We start from the raw sequence: 13,582 nt of genomic DNA on the forward strand, positions 1-13,582 counted from the left end.
TTAGAAAGATAACTGGCAGCAGTACAGAGAAATGGAATAAGAGAATGGAGGCAGATGAAATTTAAATATAAAACAGATTATAATCAGCAGAGGTCAACAACAAATACACCAAAGAAGAGAAAATAGTAACCTAGATAGAGGCATTTTCTTATTCTGGGTTTGCAGAGATTTAAAAGTCTTATGAGATATTGCTTCCACACAGAAAAACACTCTTCCACTAAGAGCACCAAGTTGCCACATTATCTTTCTAAACAGAATACACCCTTCTGGATCAAAAGGAGAAGTCCTAATGAGCTTCTGAGAGAAACTTCTAGGGCAAGAATAACTTTCTGGGCATTCAGCAATAAAACACCTAAAATAAACAAATTTCACCCCACACACTGTGGACACCCTACCTTGATAGTCCTGTCCAAAGAAGCGCTGGCAAACTGGTTGTTATCTTTGGGGTTGATCACAATCTGCATAACATAATGGGTGTGTCCTTCAAACACTTGTGAGCAAGACCATTTTTTATCCCAGTCCCAGAGTTTAATAAGCATGTCATCTAGACCAAAAGAAAGTCTCCAGTTAGTTGCAAATTTCTATTTCATTCGTTCAGAACTAAGATGCAGAATCTTTGTGCCTTTTAAGGCAGCAAATTTAACACAAATCATACATTCCATGACTTACAGAAACAGAATCAGAATTGAATAAATTTTTCAAAATCCTTATTTATTCTAAGAATAAATTTAACTTTCTAAAGAGTGAAGATAAAAGAGATTACTAATAGCAAATACACAAATTTCATTGAAAAAATTTAAGACATGGAGTTCCCGTCATGGTGCAGTGGTTAACGAATCCGACTAGGAACCATGAGGTTGCGGGTTCGGTCCCTGCCCTTGCTCAGTGGGTTAACGATCCGGCATTGCTGTGAGCTGTGGTGTAGGTTGCAGATGCGGCTCGGATCCCGCGTTGCTGTGGCTCTGGCGTAGGCCGGTGGCTACAGCTCCGATTAGACCCCTAGCCTGGGAACCTCCACATGCCACGGGAGTGGCCCAAAGAAATAGCAAAAAGACAAAAAAAAAAAAAGAAAAAATTTAAGACAGACTCAATGCTTTACAGAATGGTGGAAGAGTAACACAAAGTACGACTGAATAATGACAGCAATGACTATTTCAAGAATAAGCATTTCTCTCTTAATACAAGATTAATTTTTAAAAAGTTTGCATTACTTCTCAATTTCTAATTTAAAAATGTTTCAAAGAGCTATTACTAATTTACTGCAACATGTTTTAATTGCCTTCCAAAAGAGGCACAGTTTTATACAAAATACCAAGGAGCAAACTAGTCTGAATATAAAGATAAAACTGACTAGGATGTATGGCACTTGGCCCCAAACCCCCTCAATCAGCATGTAAATTAGTTTTCTGTTCAGCAGATGTTTCAGCATCTACACCTTCAAGTCTTCCCTGGCAGGAATAGGAGCAACTGCCATACAAACCTTAAGTAGAGTTGAGAGTCATTAAAATACAAAAAGAAGCAGCACAGACAGCATGTTAAAAGATTTAAATAGTTTAAAAGCTGCCTGGAATTAGAACTCTACTTGTAACAGCAGAAGAAGAATTGCATGTCTCCCTGAATGAAAATGAATTAAAGAGATGCAAGTGACCGAAAGGCGTCATCTCTTACCACTGCTAGTTAGAATGAAAGGCTGGGTTGGATGAACGGCAATACAGCGAATGTAGTCTGAATGCGCTTCAAACATATGAACTCTCTCCAGAGTGTTGTAGTTGAACACTCTAATTTGCATGTCATCCTAGAAATGGAAATTTAAAAACCATTTAAAAGCATTACGGTTATGAAGTAAATTGCACACACAAAAAATATAAAAGTCCAGGCTTCAAAATACTGCACCAATTAACAAAACAAATCAAGAGTCAAAATTCTGCAACTCATTTTAGCAATCATTGATCAATTCTGAAATGGGATTAGAAGCTCATAGTTACTTACCGCTCCTGTCACAACCCAATTCTTCCTTGCAACAAACTTTGCGGCTCGAACAGGAAGATCACATACTTCGAATGTTTTCACCAGTGTCTTTAAAATTTAAAAGGAATATGCATTTGAGTTATAAAACAATAACTGAAGAATCTATTAGTTATATTCAAAACATTCAATTATTTAGATCACTTCCAATTTTAAAATATCCGTGGACTAAAATATATAAGCTCAACAAACGAAAGAAACAGACCAATCATCTTTTCTTTAACAGATTCAAAATTAAAACTCTTGGAGTTCCCGTAGTGGCACAGCGGAAACGAATCCAACTACGAACCATGAGGTTGCGGGTTTGATCCCTGCTCAGTAGGCTAAGGATCCAGCATTGCCATGAGCTATGATGTAGGTCAAAGATTCAGCTCAGATCTGGCATTGCTGTGGCCCTGGCTTAGGCCGGTGGCTACAGCTCTGATTAGACCCCCAGCCTGGGAACCCCCATATGGATTAGACCCCTAGCCTGGGAACCCCCAAATGCAGTAAGTGCAGCCCTAAAAAGACAAAAGAAAAAAAATTTGAAACACTTATAAGAGCAAATGTCCACAAGATGGGAGTTCCAGATCCTCTGTGCTCCAGCCCTTCCCTACCTCTCCGACCTCATCTTTGGCTAGTCCCAGGCTCACCCTCTGCTCCTGCTTCCCTCTGCCTGAAACCCACCCAGAGGACCTTATATTCCACTTTCATAATATGGCACCTTCATAATTACGTGTTTAATGCCAATCTTTCCTGCTAAGCTCCCTGACGGCAGGAATCTCGCTTACCACTGTATATCTAGAGCTTAGAACAGTGGCTGGAAAACAACCAATGTGTAAGAAGTATCTGTTGAATGAATTAGCTATTTTCTTCTTTTTAAAATCAAACCCATAAACTCATAAATTTATAAACAAGATACATCCTTTTATACACTTTAGCAACATGCTCCCATACAATGCTGTTTCTTCTTAGTAAAGTGTGAGAACACAGTGATTTAGATGTCCCTTCAAGCCGCTCAGAAGGGAATTGCATACAGAGGATAAAGGTAGAAAACTAGGAAACCCTACTAGAAAGAACAGGGATGAATGCATCGCTTTGTCCTCCCAAACTGATGCCTTGTTTAAAAGCCAGAAAAAATCAAACTATCATTTTTCAAACTCTCTTTCTGTATAAGAGAATAATGAAAAGCATATTCTGATTGATTAACCATGTGCACTAAATTAAAAAATAAGGATTGGTTCGTAAGAACTATTTGGCCTACTATGGCTCCCTGAACAAGACTTCAAATATTCTCCAAAGACTAATTATTGGGGACATCAGCTCCAACCTATATAACCACGACCAGCTAACTGCCACAAACACTGAGAGCAGACAGAACATGCCACCTATGAGATGACAGACAAAGCTATGGAAGTTCGTGGGGAGTCAACAAATTCAGGGATTTGCTGAGCAGTAAACAATAAATAAATAAAACTAATAACCATCATGGTTCATATCCATGTTAAGTGTTATGGCTGATACAAATGAACTAAGGGGTGGTCTTCACACTTCAGAAGCTAAAGAAGCTAGAGAGGAGGAAATGCTACGCACGCAACATAAAAACCACCCAATGTAAGGCAGGAAAATAATGAAACATTTGTCTGGTACCTTACAGGTCTCACACACCATTTTACCTAATTTGATTTAATCCTTCTGACAATCCTGAGATACAGGGAAGACAACATATCATACAGGGAAGGCAACGTATAGTCATGAAAGTAAGTAAATCTAGCCACAACAAGGTTAAAAGGCTTGCCCACATCACTTAATTAGTGGGATGCCTTCAAATTCTTACATACTGATTTTTTAACCACTGTACCCATCACTTCAAAGAGGATATAATATATCCTCATTTGAAATTCAAATACATGTGAATTTACTTCCAAAAAACCTTTTTGGCTCTTTTAAGAATTTTGCTTCCGTATACATAACTGACAAGTAACTTCTGTTGGTAATTAATGGAGGGACAAAAAGCAGGGAGAACCAAAATTGATCAATCACTCAACAAAGACTTCCTGAGTATCTACTATGAGCCTGACTGACAGGCCTGCACTTGAAATAACAATGGGAATTAAGACTAGATAATCCTTATCCTAACAGAACCTCAGTTCCTGAAGGAAAGAACAAAATTATACAAAAATTACCAATGTAATGAATTAAGAAAGGGGAACCAGATGGCCCTGCAGGAGAACAAAGAAGAGTTAAAAAAGAAAAATGAAGCAAGTAGATGATCCAGATAAAGCAGTTATGTTACAGTAAAGCCTAGAGAAAGATAAGGGAAGTACACCTGGGCTTTAGAAAATGACAGAGCTGGAGTTCCCGCCATGGCTCAGCAGGCTGCAAATCCAACTAGTATCCATGAGAATGTGGGTTGGCTCCCTGGCCTCGCTTAGTGGGTTAAGGATCAGGTGTTGCCGTGAGGTGTGATGCAGGTCGCAGATGTGGCTTGGATCCGGTGTTGCTGTGGCTGTGGTGTGGGCTGGGAGCTACAGCTCAGATTCAACTCCTAGCCTGGGAACTTCCATATGCCGTGGGTGCAGCCCTAAAAAGACCAAAAAAAAAAAAAAAAAAAGAAAAGAAAAAGAAAGGAAAGGAAAAGAATGAAAGAAAGAAAGAGAGAAAATGACAGAGCTGAGATATGGCTAAATGGAGCTAATGGAGGGGACCCCTAGGAAACATTAGGAAGCATGGTACAGGAGGGGTGGGAGGCACCAACATATTTGTTAAGCATAAAATCAGAAAGGTTCTAAACATTTGGATAGAGCAGCTGCCCAGCACATCTTCTGCCTTCCCTCACAAAAGCAGTTAGCAAGTATATTCTCCACCTCCAGGCAAAAGGAATTTGCAAGGTAAAGACTTGAAATTGCATAAAACAGAAATTCTGAAGGTGATATACTGATAAATGGAATGTTTATTATTCACTAGTTCTAGAAATAATTATTGAGCACTTACTGTGTGTCAGGCAATGTCATAGGCACTGGGATACAGAGAACGAAGTGTTAATATGAATAAAATGTCACTAGTGGGGTCTTAAGTATACGGTCATTACTGTTTCATTAGAGTGATACATAAGCTGCAAGGGTGTTTTTAGGTTTACTCATGACCTTGATTCCCTAAGGTCTATTTTTGCCATCTTAAATCTCTCAAATGTGAATTTTATCTGGATTTTAAGAACTTAACCTTGGATGATGGAGATAGTTATTATACACAGACACAAAACTGTATGGCATAGTGCTATCTGATACTTTGAAAGAAAAAAATTAAGGATGGCCAAGAAAGAGTGGAAAACATGACATAAACTAAACTGAAAGATTTATTATTTAGTCAGATGAAAGCATTAAAGGCAGATAATTTCATGTGTAATGAGAAGCTGACTATAAATATTTCTCTGATATAATCTATAATTTGTAGGACTGACTGGAAGTTACCTGCATCATTCATTATATTGAACACTTGGGGAAAAAATAATAAAAAAAATCCCTTTCTTAAGGTTTTTAGAATACTCATCAAATGGAAAATTCAGGACTATTAAATACTTTTATCTAGATCAAGTGATCTTATATTGTCAGTTCCTTTAATTTCAAAGAGGAGCTAATACTACCTATATCAGAACTTCACATTTAAATATTGGATATAATGAGCTCAGAAGTTTCTCCCACAAGCTCTAATCTCATAAATGGTAATTTATCTCTTTTTTTTTTCTTTTTTGGCTGCCCCATAGCATATGGAGTTCCCAGACCAGGGATGAGATCCGAGCCACAGTTGCAATCTATGCCTCGGCTGCAGCAACCCTGGATCCTTAAGCCACTGGCTGGGCTGGGAATCGAACCTGTGCTCCAGCGCTCCAGTTGCGCCACAGCAGGAACTCCTAACGTTAGTTTATCTTTATCAAAAATAAAGATACCAGAGTTCTTGTTGTGTCACATCGGAAATGTATCTGACTAGTATCCATGCAGATGCGGGTCAATCCCTAGCCTCGCTCAGTAGGTTAAGGATCCAACACTGCCGTGAGCTATGATGTAGGTCAGAGACGAGGCTTGGATCCCATGTTGCTATGACTGTGGCTTAGGCTGGCAGCTGCAGCTCTGATTTGACCATTAGTCTGGGAACTATCATATGCCTCAGGTGTGGCCACTGCCCAAAAAAAGCAAAAAAAAAAAAAAATTCACACCAATTTGTTTGAGAAAGCAGTGTACATATACTACTGGACTCTCGTATTTCTTCTCTTTCATTATAAACAGTCTAACACAGTATTTCTAATAAAGCCTTTAAAAATTCCTACCTGTGTTTCATGATTCCAAACACACACACTGCCATTGTAAAGACTCGCCAACATCCATGGCTCTGTAGGATGCAAATCCACACTCTTAACTCTATCGGATCGAGCAGTTAGCTTTCTCTTGATATCGAGTCGCAGAGGCTAAGCACAAACAACATAAAAAACAAGTATTAAATTGTTATGCCAAATAAAACATGTTTAAGATCTTTAACAAAAACAGTGTATTAACATGCCTACAAAATAATTTGGCTTTTACTTCAGACACAGTCTCAAGTCTAAAGCACCTACTAATACACACACACACACACACACACACAAAGAGTATTTAATATTTTTTAATTTAGGAGTTCCCGTCGTGGCGCAGTGGTTAACGAATCTGACTAGGAACCATGAGGTTGCGGGTTCGGTCCCTGCCCTTGCTCAGAGGGTTAACGATCCGACGTTGCCGTCAGCTGTGGTGTAGGTTGCAGACTGGGCTTGGATCCCACGTTGCTGTGGCTCTGGTGTAGGCCGGCAGCTACAGCTCTGGTTTGACCCCTAGACTGGGAACCTCCATATGCTGTGAGAGCAGCCCGAGAAAATGGCAAAAAGACAAAAAAAAAAAAAGATAAAAATTTTTAATTTATAGCAGCAATTGTCAAACTTTTTGGTCTTAGGACATCTTTACAGTCTCAAAAACTTTTGAGAATGCTAAAAAGCTTCTGTTTATGCAAGTTTTATCTATTAATATTCACATTAAAAATTAAAATTGAGTCAACTTTAAAATATTAATATATTAATTCGTTCTTCAAATAACAAACTAAACCCATTACATGTTCACATAAATGCAATATTTTTATGAAAACTGCAGTTTCAAAAGAAATTTAGAGAGCAGAAATGTTTCACATTTTTGCAAAACTCTTTAAATTCTGACTTAAAAGAAGACAGCTGGTTTCTCATATATGCTTCAGCCCGCTATATGCTGTAATATATTGTTTTGGTTGATGTATGTTTAATAAAAAAAAAAAATCTGGCTCACAGATACAGAGAACAGATTGGTGGTTGCCAGAGGTGGGTGTAGAAGAGAGCAAAGTGTGTGAAGGGGGTCAAAGGGTACAAACTTCCAGCTATAAGTAAGTCATGGAGATGTAATGTAGCGCATAGTGACCATAATTAATAATACAGTGTTGCATATTTGAAAGTTGCTAAGAAGAGTAGACCTTAAAAGTTCTCGTTATAAGAAAAAACACATTTCTGTAACCAAGTATGGTGACTGATGTTAACTAGACTTATTGTGGTAAGGTTTCACAATATATACAAATATTGAATCATTATATTTGTTATTTTGGCCTCGCCCATGGCATGCAGGGATTGAACCCACACCAGGAGTGTCCCAAGCCACAGCAGTGACTATGCCAGATCCTTAACCTGCTGAGCCACCAGGGAACTCCTCAAATCATTATACTGTATACCTAAAACTAATATGTCAGAGCTCCTATTGTGGCTCAGCAGGTTAAGAACCCAAAATAGTGTCCATGAGGATGCAGGTTTGATCCCTGGCTTTGCTCAGTGGGTTAAGGATCTGGCATTGCCACAAGCTTCGGTCTAAGTTGCAGATGTGGCGTGGATCTACCGTTGCTGTGGCTGTGGGTAGGCTGGCAGCTGCAGTTCCAATTTGGCCCCAGCCCAGGAACACTGCAGGAGAGGCCGTAAAATGGGGAAAAAAAAAAAAAGTCAATGATACCTCAGTTGTTTAAAAAAATTGAGTTCTTCAGAGAAAAATAGTAGATTTATTTTGGCAATATTAGTAAATGCTAGTCGATGTAACATGGGATTAATACAGGTTATATCCATGTCTGTTAAGGGCTTTGGAGCCAAACAGGAATGCTTATAACATTTTAATGGATTTAGGTTACGGGAACGAAATGGAAATTAGAACAACTTTAAACCAAAGCTAAAATACACTTTCCAGTCAGAAAATATTAGTTTAAAACTTTTTCAACCTGGATTCCTCATCTAAACCACCGAAAGAAAATGATCTATTGGAGTTCCCATCGTGGTGCAGCGGTTAACGAATCCGATTAGGAACCATGAGGTTGAGGGGTCAATCCCTGCCCTTGCTCAGTGGGTTAAGGACCTGGCATTGCCGTGAGCTGTGGTGTAGGTTGCAGACACGGCTCGGATCCCGCGATGCTGTGGCTCTGGTGTAGACCGGTGGCTACAGCTCTGATTGGACCCCTAGCCTGGGAACCTCCATATGCCACGGAAGCGGCCCCAGAAAAGGCAAAAAGGCCAAAAAAAAAAAAAAGATCTATTTTCTCAATTCTCCAAACAATACCTCTCTAGGAGAAAAGTTAATTCAGTATATACATTGATGGCTGAGGGTAGTAGTCTTAATTCTCTCTTGGAAGTAGGTCTAAGTAAGACGTTTTAAAATGTTTCTCCTGGAGTTCCCGTCCTGGCTCAGTGGTTAATGAACTCAAGTTAAGGATCCAGCGTTGCCATGATCTGTGGTGGAGGTCACAGACGCAGCTCAGACCTGGCATTGCTGTGGCTGTGGCGTAGGCCAGTGGCTACAGCTCCAATTCATCCTCTAGCCTGGGAACCTCCATATGCCATGGATGTGTTCCTAAAAAGACAAAATAAAATAAAATAAAATAAAATAAAATGTTTCTCCTTCAACAGGTTTTAAACACAACCTAAAAGTTTATTTGGCGAGTGGAGTTACTATTTTTTTTTTTTTAGGGCCACAACTGTGACATATGGAGGTTCCAAGGCTAGGGGTCTAATAGGAGCTGTAGCTGCTGGCCTACACCACAGCCACAGCAACCCCAGATCCCAGCCGCGTCTGTGACCTACACCACAGCTCACGGCAATGCCAGATCCTTAACCCACTGAGCAAGGCCAAGGGATCGAACCCACAACCTCATGGTTCCTAGTCGGATTTGTTTCCACTGCACCATGACAATGGGAACTCCTACTCTCAAATTTTTATTTTTGCAATCTTCTATGATGATCATGAATGGGACAGAAATTTAATGTTACTTTTCTATACAAATGAAGATTGCTATATAATTTCAGCAGAGATAATTTCCTGTGACAAACCAAGATCTCACAAGGCTTTTATTCACTGTTTTGGATCTCTATCAAATTTGGGTCTCTGACTTCTTCAAACCTTGTTCTCAGTTCTACACAGGCTCACCTTTGGGCAAAAAGCTATACCTCTTATTTTCCTTTAAAAGATCCGAGTTCTCTGGCTCCTCCACAATCACCACAAAAATGTTTCCACTGTCATACCTTCTTCTCCATCTCAAACTTTCCACTTTCAAGCCATCATCTTTACATTCCTTGCTGAAGCAGGACCTTTTACTTCATCTATTTCTGAATTTTGCCCCATCAATTATCATCACAAATGTTAACTCCTTTTTTCTGGTATTTTCAGTGTCAACAAAGATGACATGTCTATTACAAGCCAGGAACACGGTGGGGGCTTTAATATAAGCCAAGCACATCTCATACTTTTCCTCTAGTAAGTGAGGAAATTGGACACTTACAAACTGTGTATATTTTACCATTAAAAAGTGTTTTAAATGACTGATTACTGATTAAAAATAATGCTTTAGGAAGGTGACCCAGAGGACTGAGCAACCCCAGTATAACTCCACACACCCCCAATGCAATCTCATATTAAAAAGCACACAGCCAAGAGCTCTTGCTGCATTTCTCCCAAGATTTTAGTGACTACTCTAAATGAGACATTGTACTGGGCACAGTGGAATACCAAGATGAATAAGGTACTCATAGTGTACCCTTAATTCTAAATGTCTCCTTGCATCTCCCAAAAGTTGGAAGCATTTAGGACTCGGCTTAAATGCCACTGCCACCAATAAGATTTTTCAGATTACCTTATCAGAAGTATCGTTTCTTATGGGATCCTACAGAATTTAGCTTTACTTTTTTTTTCCTTTTTAAAATTTTTTTTCTTTTTTTCTTTTTTCTTTTTTTTTTTTTCCTTTTCAAGGCCACACCTGTGGCAAATGGAAGTTCCTGGGCTGGGGGTCAAATTGGAGCTGCAGCTGCAGGCCTACACCACAACCACAGCAATGCTGGATCAGAGCCACACCTGCAACCTACACAGCAGCTTGTGGCAACACCAGATCCTTAACCCACTGATCGAGGCCAGGAGCAACTGAACCAAACCCTCATGGATTACCATGTCGGGTTCTTAATTCACTGAGCCACAATGGGAACTCCAAGAATTTAGTTTTAACTTTTAACATCTGTGCACAGGTCTCTTTTTGGTTTCTAGAGTAGATTCTCCTTAAGGGCAGGGTCACTGTTTACTCATGTGTTTATGTCCACAGCACCTTATATTTGGGTATGGGGGTTTAAGGACAGACAGTATAGTCCAGGGTCTAAAGAATTATGCTAGATTCAAACTTTACTTCCACCACTCACTTCAAACGTACAATAAAGAGCAACTTAACTTCTTTGAGGTTTGACATATGTAAACTATTGATTATTACCTACCTCTGTGTGTGATGAGAATCGTGTTAAGCACTTAGAACAGTGCCTGGCTTAGTGTTACCACTCTGTAAACATTTATAACTCACTCTCCCAAATGCTGAGAGAATTAGGAGGCAAAGGTTTAAGCAAAATCCATGGCACATAGTAAATATTCTACACTACATAAGTGAATAAATAAATTCACATTTTGTGTCTTATATAAAAGAATTTTAAAGTGTTAGATAATTAACTATTTCATTATAAAAACACTTGGAAAAGTGTTTAAAAAGATTGGAAAAGAAAACTAAGATAGGCAGATGCGAGGGCTGTTTCCAAAAACCATCTGTTGCTGAAAGCACAGCACACCCCAGAGCAGATCACTGGTAATATGAGGTGGTGAAATTGAGTATTGTTCAGGGGCTCTGGGGACCCAAGAAAGTTCAGGGATGAGGATGGAGGGTGCCTGTGAGTGAACCTCCTGAAATTTTATGCAACACTGTGTTTCTCTATGTATTCTTCTATAAGTATCCATAAAGTTTACCACTATCTCTAGGGAATCAACCTCTGTTGTAGTTAAAACTCTGCATCAATTAGTCTTAAACAAACTTTAATTTTTTTTTCTTTCTTTAACTGCAAGGTGAGGAACTTAGACTTCTTAATCCCTAAGGTCTTCAACCTCCAAAAATCTTTGCACCTGTGCTGCCTAACAAATGCAAAAAAGCAGGAAAACGTTTAAATACAAAATACTGACTCTCTTACATATTTTTGGAAAGGAATTCTCACGCTATTGTATTATTTTTCTTCTTAATATAACACTTTTGTGCAAAAGTATTTTAGAGCATATTTGGAGGTGATAAAAAATGCTGTCATTACAGCCATTCTTACCAGCTACTCCATTTGCAAATGTAGAAAAGCATGCCAACCAGTTTTATATACAATTCCCCAAGTCTTTTCTCCTTAAAACGTAAGCTGGGATCCCAGAATATTTTAAATTCCACCTCTGATTCTCTATATACTTACTGGGGTGGGATGGAAGCGTGCCTGTTTAAGTTCGTAGTTTGTGGTCAGCACACACTATACCAGAACAAGCCCAACATGAGTGCAAAATCAGCTATCACCGTTTTAAAAGCAGAATGAGGTAGTTTTGTCAAGGCCTTCTAAGGACATCGACGTTTTCGGTCTCCTGCTATTTCCCTACACCACGGACCCCGCTGCAGATTGTAGAAGCTCTGGCGACGCCGTAACCACCGGAATCAGGGACACCTCAATTCCAGCCATTACCTCTCCAAACCACCCATCACCTTCTCCCTCCCAGAATTCAAACTGGACCAGGGCCCCGCAAGGCCTGAGGCGGCGGCCGCAGCGGGAGCCCAGGCTACTGCTGCTGCTGACTGTGGTCCCCAGGCCAGGAGCTCCAGGTAATGACCTGGGCCGCAGGAGTCCCGCTCCCTCCTGCAGGGCCTGGACCTACCATGGCTCCGTTGGTCCAAGTCCGGGCGTCCTCGCTTGCTACTGGCGAAGCAGTCCCAAGACAGACCCACCGAACCACTGACCCGCCGACGGACTGACGTGGAACTTCCGGGAGGAGTTCTCGCGATAGTAGAGGCCAGGGCCCGAGCGCCTGCGCAAAGCCGGCGCAGGGCTGACGTTTGCCAAGCCCCGCCCCAATTTCCTAGGCAACGTGGCCTCCAAACTGCCCCGGCAGACCTGGAGCCGCTGGAGCAAATTGGGGTGTGGCCTCTACTACTCTGCACGGTGGTTTGGGTCTGCTGTGGGTGAATGAGAATCGGAAAACCGAGAGACAGAAAAGATGGGGGGGGGGGGGGATTCCCCTCCAGGCTTAGAGGAAACAACCCGACTGCTATCCATGAGGACGCAGGTTTGATCCCTGGTCTCGCTCAGTGGTTAAGGATCCCGCGTTTGCTGTGAGCTGTCTTGTAGGTTCCAGACAGGGGTGGAATTGTGTGTGGAACCGCGCGTGGCTGTGGCGTAGGCCGGCAGCTATAGCTCCTATTGGACCCCTGACCTGGGATTTAAATATGCCTGGAGGTGCGGCCCTAAAAAAAAAGTGACAAAAAAGAAGAAAAAAAAAAGGCAAAAAGCAGAATGTTTAATCCAAACGCTAATGGCTAGAGAAACTGCCCCTTGGTGTAATTTTGTCACAGGGGCTGAGCAGCGCTGTCAGGGCTCCTCTGAAGGAGTTAGAGGGAAGAAAGAAAGGCAGGCGAGGCTTCCAGCCCGCTGTGCCCTGGTGAGCCTGAGTACAAAGCCCAGAGAATTCTCTACTGGTGCACTGATTGAGGCTGGAAAGATGTGGCCTGGACTGCGGGCTGAGCTTCCCCTCGGAGGGTAGAAAAGAGCCTTCAGGCTCTGGATCTCCCCAGGAGATGGGAGTATCCGACGCTGCTTGACCTGCTTCTATTGAGCATCGACCACGTTGTCCATGCTTTTGTTTCATTTTTTGGTAAAAATTTAACTTTTATTTTGCAGTGTTGTTCTTTCTTTTAGAAACTGGTTATTGATATTCAGCTGTATGCCAAACAGCCTTTTCTCTTAAATTTTCGCATCAGATCTGAATTATGTCCATTTTACTGATGAGAAAACTAAGGCTTAAAGAATTTAAGTGTCCAGGCGAAGGCCACATAGTAAATGGTAGAGGCAGAATTTGATACTGGACTAGTATGGAAGTCTTGTACTCTTTCTACTATACCAAAGTATATCTTCATTAAGGTAGTTGAACACTATAATAAGGACCTGCACCATAGGGGTTAC

General features: G+C 40.8%; 1 protein-coding gene across 2 annotated transcripts in view; it reads right to left on the minus strand.

Annotated features, from left to right (window-relative positions):
• COPB2 (COPI coat complex subunit beta 2) overlaps positions 1–12,405 on the minus strand; it is a 35,559-nt gene extending 23,154 nt beyond the window's left edge. The window contains exons 1-5 of one of the 2 annotated variants that reach the window (XM_047783395.1): positions 12,282–12,405; positions 6,329–6,466; positions 1,990–2,076; positions 1,669–1,795; positions 396–544 (exon numbers count right to left, since the gene is read on the minus strand). In XM_047783395.1, coding sequence (XP_047639351.1) covers positions 396–544; positions 1,669–1,795; positions 1,990–2,076; positions 6,329–6,466; positions 12,282–12,284 — 504 coding nt within the window. In that variant the 5' untranslated portion in view covers positions 12,285–12,405. The remainder of the gene's footprint in view (positions 1–395; positions 545–1,668; positions 1,796–1,989; positions 2,077–6,328; positions 6,467–12,281) is intronic. The other variant, XM_047783385.1, reaches the window with a different exon arrangement.
• Positions 12,406–13,582: the final 1,177 nt, after the last annotated feature.

The sequence above is a fragment of the Phacochoerus africanus genome, chromosome 1 (genome assembly GCF_016906955.1).
Source record: "Phacochoerus africanus isolate WHEZ1 chromosome 1, ROS_Pafr_v1, whole genome shotgun sequence".
Lineage (NCBI taxonomy): Eukaryota > Metazoa > Chordata > Mammalia > Artiodactyla > Suidae > Phacochoerus > Phacochoerus africanus.